We start from the raw sequence: 5,722 nt of genomic DNA on the forward strand, positions 1-5,722 counted from the left end.
CACACACTCACTCACTAACACTCACTCACACTCACACATACGCACGCAGACGCACACACTTCAGACCAGTTCAAATACGCTTGGAAGATATTTGAACTAGTCTTAAAAGGTAGCACATTTTCCTTCGCACATCAACTCACGTACATACATACATACATACATACACGCGCACACACCTGCACACACACACACACACACACACACACACACACACACACATGTGCATGACAACCTGTGCCCGAATTATTGTTGGAATTCACACAGACGACAGAGAATCTCATTACTGTCTATTAATATGTCTCATGTATTTGATCTCAAGTTCTCATTTTAAATTCCCTTTTATTCCTGCAGAATGAATGGGTCAAGTCACCCGTCACCCCTATGCATACATTAACATTCTTCACACGTAAAGGAAAATTAAATATCGAATGTAATTCGATAGCTTTCACCTATTTATCACCTCCTAAAAAGAGAAAACAATTGCATTTCTAGCTGTATTTGAATAAGTATTTAAAACATCACATTAACACCAATAGATATCGTGTAACATGAATATTCGTTTCTTTAATATAATTCGAGACGTTTCTACTATAAGGTGACTGCACTTTTCAAGAGACGTGAAAAAAAAAATTCATACAATGTGTGTGTGTGTTATATAATTATTGACGTACACAAAATATCTAATATTGTCACACCCAGTTTTATAAAGGCAGGCGTAGCTATACACTAAGAAGTTTGCCAGCCAATACTATTGTTTGAGGTTCAGTCCTATTGTGTGACATTTTGGCTGTTCTTTTCTTCTGTTCCATTTATATTAATAATTCTGAGACATATATATTTATTTCTGTCGTATTTTCCTCGTCAGTATAGCATGCTTAATTAATCAATGAGTAATGAATGCTTCATGAAGGAAATGAATTAAGTACGATTCTAACTTGGTTCGAGGAAATGAATGGAAAAATACAAATCTTGGAAGATTAACATTTCTTCATACAGTATAAATAAATAAGATCAGTAATAGTCATAGAAATCAAGGTGGAAATGAATAAACAAAGCTTGAGAGAAATTCTTTGTAAAACCGGATTATATAGATTTAGACTTTTCATGAGCCCGAGGAGTCATGAAGTCGAAGTTTATCCCAGTTTCAATGGCGTATAAGTGACTGGGATTGCAGCATCTCCTTCTGAATGAGATGCCGGTCCGTCGCAGAGTCAATCACCCAGCTATTGCTGGAACTGAAACAACGGGAAATAAAGTGTTTTGTATATAATATATCACCCAGTCGGCAAATCGAAACCACGATCTTATGACTGCGAGTGCAACGTTCGGCGAGCTGGCAGAAACGTTAGCACGCCGGGCGAAATGCTTCGCGGTATTTCGTCTGTCTTTATGTTCTGAGTTCAAATTCCGTCGAGATCGACTTTGCCTTTCATCCTTTCGGGATCGATAAATTAAGTACCAGTTGCGTACTGAGGTCGATCTAATCGACTGGCCCCTCCCACAACATTTCAGGCCTACTGCTTAGAGTAGAAAAGATTATGGTCACAAACAATCGATTGAAACTGTGAATTATATATATACTGCTACATACACAATTCTTTTAAAAAGTGGGAGGTGGGATTCAGTTATTCAATTCATAAATTCACCAGAGTAATAAATATGAGACACGAAAAGTAATTAAAATAAAAAAAACAACAAAAATATAACTGGAAATCAGACTCTTGAAAAACTATTTTTCTTTCTACATAATGAATATATAAGTTTTTGGTCGTAATGACTCTTCCATGACACTACAAAAAATGAATATACGTATAGTGTTACTAATATATTTTTCCTTTCTATTTTGCGTGAAAAAAAGAAACTGATGTAAAATTAAATAAAAAGTGACTAATGTAAATTCAACTAGTGATTACATACATGAAACGGGACTGAAAAACAAGCGCAGCTAATGAAATATTCTGATAAATTGTAAAGACACTAGTCATCTGTAAAAATTTTATCCTACGTTGTAAAGGGGAAGAACTATGAGTATATTTAAAGCCATTTCTACTTACCGCCCTTGCCATCAGTTCGGGATGCCGTGTCGAAAACTGCGAAATAAATAAAATTTTATGTTATCAAGAGGCTTATGTATAAAAATACAAATTATCAAATGTTTATTAATACGATAGTTTAAAGGAAAAGTAAAAAGCTTATTTTTTTCGTGTTATGCAGTACCGATCTTGATTATGTTTACCTCAGAAATATTTTAACAGGTTCAAAATTTATATGATTATCATGTAATCATAGAATTGCCGATATATTTCTTCTAGATCTTTTTTGTCTTTTTTGTGGATATATTTGCTCATCACATTAATTTTGTACATGCTGTCATTGTTATTGTTGTTGTTGTTGTTGCTGTTGTTGTTGTTGTTGTTGTTGTTGTTGTTCTTCTTCTTCTTCTTCTTCTTCTTCTTCTTCTTCTTCTTCTTCTTCTTCTTCTTCTTCTTCTTCTTCTTCTTCTTCTTCTTTAGCCCAAGGTCAGCCCTGGTTGAGCAGAGACTTATGATCAAAACCACTCCTGGCCCGAACGATCCGTCTTTTACCTCTATGTAAGGAAACCGGAACTACATTATCCAACCCTTTTTAAGACGATGATGTATGTCTGTATCACAATTAGGTTTCGCTGCTATATTTCGAAAGATGAGTGGTCACGTTGAGACTATTTCATAAGCAACTTCACGCAATCATCTTTAGTCTTTGAGGTGAAATAGACTCTAAGGGAGATAACCACCGATTTTTTTTCTTTTTTTTTTTCTGTAAATATATTTTACATGGTGATGCATAGTAAAAATTATAAAACAGTGCCTTTCGACCATTTTTTATCTATGAACTCCTTCAATAACTCTTCTAATCTGGTGGACCCCACGAAGCTATTCAATGTCTACAAACTAGCCTTATAGATACTTCTTTCAAAATTACTATTTTGTTTTTCACACACTAAGCTGAGCCTGTTTCCAAAGTAACATTTTTTTTTCATGGATCCTTAAAATAATTCTTGTGGATCTCCAATTTACTATTTAGCTTGCGTGGGGCCCCAAAAATCTAACATGGGCTCCCAAGGGCCATATGGATCCCGGTTGAGAACCATTGTGCTAAAACGTCGACTTACGTCGTAATGTTTTTATTTATTTATTATTTATTTATTGATGGATTCCGAGGAAGGAGCCTTATCTATGATCTTTGCAATCCATACGGTATTTTTTTCTTCTGACTCTTCAGATTTTGGTTTCAAATCTCGTGAAGATCAACTTTACCTTTCATGCTTTTGGGGTCGATGATATAAAGAACCAGTCAACTTCTTGGTTTCAACGGTATTAACTAGTCCCCTTCCTCTCCCACCTGTTGGCCATGTCCCTAAATTAGAAACTGTTAAGGCACTAGCGTAGCTAGGGGAGCGGTAGGAGCGGTCAGTCCTGGATGACACTTTTAAAGAGGCGGCACTTTTCATCCTGTTGTAGGCTATTGCTGTAGGCAATATGTGTTTTTTGTGGGTTCCGGAGGCGGCAAACGGAAGGGCCGCTCCGGGCGGTACACACTCTAGCTACGCCAGTTTTCTCATGAACTTCTACAAGTCAACACCTGTGGGAAAAAAAGGGTGAAAAATGTGGAGTGGTGACTGAAGTTCTGAATATATTTGCATTGTTTAAGTTTGTCTTTTTGCGTTATTCTACTAGAATCAATTTTTCTTTCATCTTTCTGGGGCTTTATAAATCACTGGGATCTTTTTTAAAACAGGGGCCACATTTTTCATTAATGTTTTACGTAGTGTTTTTGGTACCGAAAGACTTTCAAACTTCGTATACTTATCTATTTTGTGTTATAGAACAGAAAAATATTTTTGTATTCGAATTTATTTCATGTAAAAAATTGTCTTATTTCGATAATTTCAACCAATCACTGACGTCCATTCAGCCGATATACATTAAGTGCCGACTACATAAACAAACGATTCTTCGTTTTATTTGCTTTTTTCATTTTAAATTTGCTTTAGCCCTAACCCTAACCCTAACCCTAAGGTTAGGGTTAGGGTTAGAGTTAGGGTTAGGGTTAGGGTTAATTGTTTCAGAATCGTTTGTTTATGTAGTCGGCACTTAATGTATATCGGCTGAATGGACGTCACTGATTGGTTGAAATTACAGAAATACGACAACTTTAACATGGAATAATTTATGGATTTCTTTTTTTTTTAAGAAGACTAAGAGAAAAAGATGTTTTATATGACACATTCTACCAGTGTTCCAAGTTTCAAAGTGTTTCGTTAATGAAAAATGTGGCCCCCCGTTTTAAAAAAGATCCAATCACTGTTGTGGGTCAGGCACTAAAATTAGCATTTTAGATTAAACCTTTTCGTTATAGTTTAAACACTTAGTTTTTACAAAGACACAACGCATCAGATTATGTATGACGAACGGAAATATTTCTTAATGCCTGCAATCAGTAGTCGTAACCGAAATCAACAACTGTATTTTAACACTACAGTAGAAAAGAGGTTAATAAATAATTAGTTTTAATGTTTAATGAACACGTTTCATTGCAAACGTTTTATAAGTATAGTTATTTTCTATATTATCTAAGGGAGAGCTGACATGATAAAGAATATTCAAAGCATAATCAGATTTTAGAAATACTTTATATAGATTTGAATAATAAAAGAAAAAAAGTGCAACAGAAATTAGCACAGTGAGCTAGGAAGATTTTGGCACAGGTTTGTAAGTTATTGTTAAAAGTTACGTAATCGCAAGTGAAAATAGTAACAGTATCTTGCAAATTAGAATAGAATATAGCATATCGAAATACAATCAGGTAACGAATCACTTGAACAGGAGCCAACTTTGATCAGATTCGATGGAGTAAAGCAGGTACAACAACGGAAAAAAGAAACAAAAAGGGATGTGTCGATGTATGTATGTATGTATGTATGTATGTATGTATGTATGTATGTATGTAGGTAGGTAGGTAGGTAGGTAGGTAGGTAGGTAGGTAGGTAGATAGAGAGAGAGAGAGAGAGAGAGAGAGAGAGAGAGAGAGAGAGAGAGAGAGAGAGAGAGAGAGAGAGAGAGAGAGAGAGAGAGAGAGAGAAGGAGAGTGAGAGAGAGAGAGAAAGAGAGAAAGAGAGAAAGAGAGAGAGAGAGAAAGAGAGAAAGAGAGAGAGAAAGAGAGAGAGAAAGAGAGAGAGAGTGGTGGGGGAAAAAGTCGCTTGTATAAGCGTAAAATAGTTAAGCACCGAATTAGTGCACGGACTGGTCATCCCTTAAATTTGAACTTCCTAATCAGGGTAAAATAGTTCAGCAAAAGAATGGATGATTGTAAGAAAGACATAATTTGAGCCAAAAATAAAGAGACAAAAGTTGAAGAAACAATTATACATGGCCAGGATTTATTTATATGAGGTATTACATATAAATCTTTATATGTCAATATACAGATATGAATCTGTATATGTAACACTTCATATAAATAAATTTACGCCATCTATAATAGTCTATCCGTCTTTTGTCTCTTTATGCACACACAAACACACACACGTAAATATATATATATATGTAATGTTATATTTTATATACTTTTAATGTATGATATATAAAATTATTTATGCACATAATTATACATATTATATATATATATATATATACACACACACACATACACACACACATATATATATATATATATATATATA

General features: G+C 34.6%; 1 protein-coding gene across 12 annotated transcripts in view; it reads right to left on the reverse strand.

The window, feature by feature from the left end:
- Nucleotides 1-5,722, reverse strand: part of LOC106868038 (serine/threonine-protein kinase 25) — a 151,497-nt gene that overhangs the window by 140,458 nt on the left and 5,317 nt on the right. For 11 of the 12 annotated variants that reach the window (XM_014913142.2, XM_014913144.2, XM_052970742.1 and 8 more), the window contains exon 2: nt 2,055-2,090. In XM_014913142.2, coding sequence (XP_014768628.1) covers nt 2,055-2,090 — 36 coding nt within the window. Of the gene's footprint in view, nt 1-2,054; nt 2,091-2,236; nt 2,393-5,722 lie in introns of those variants that run through there. The other variant, XM_014913149.2, reaches the window with a different exon arrangement.

This window comes from Octopus bimaculoides, chromosome 9 (genome assembly GCF_001194135.2).
Source record: "Octopus bimaculoides isolate UCB-OBI-ISO-001 chromosome 9, ASM119413v2, whole genome shotgun sequence".
NCBI classification, from domain to species: Eukaryota; Metazoa; Mollusca; class Cephalopoda; order Octopoda; family Octopodidae; genus Octopus; species Octopus bimaculoides.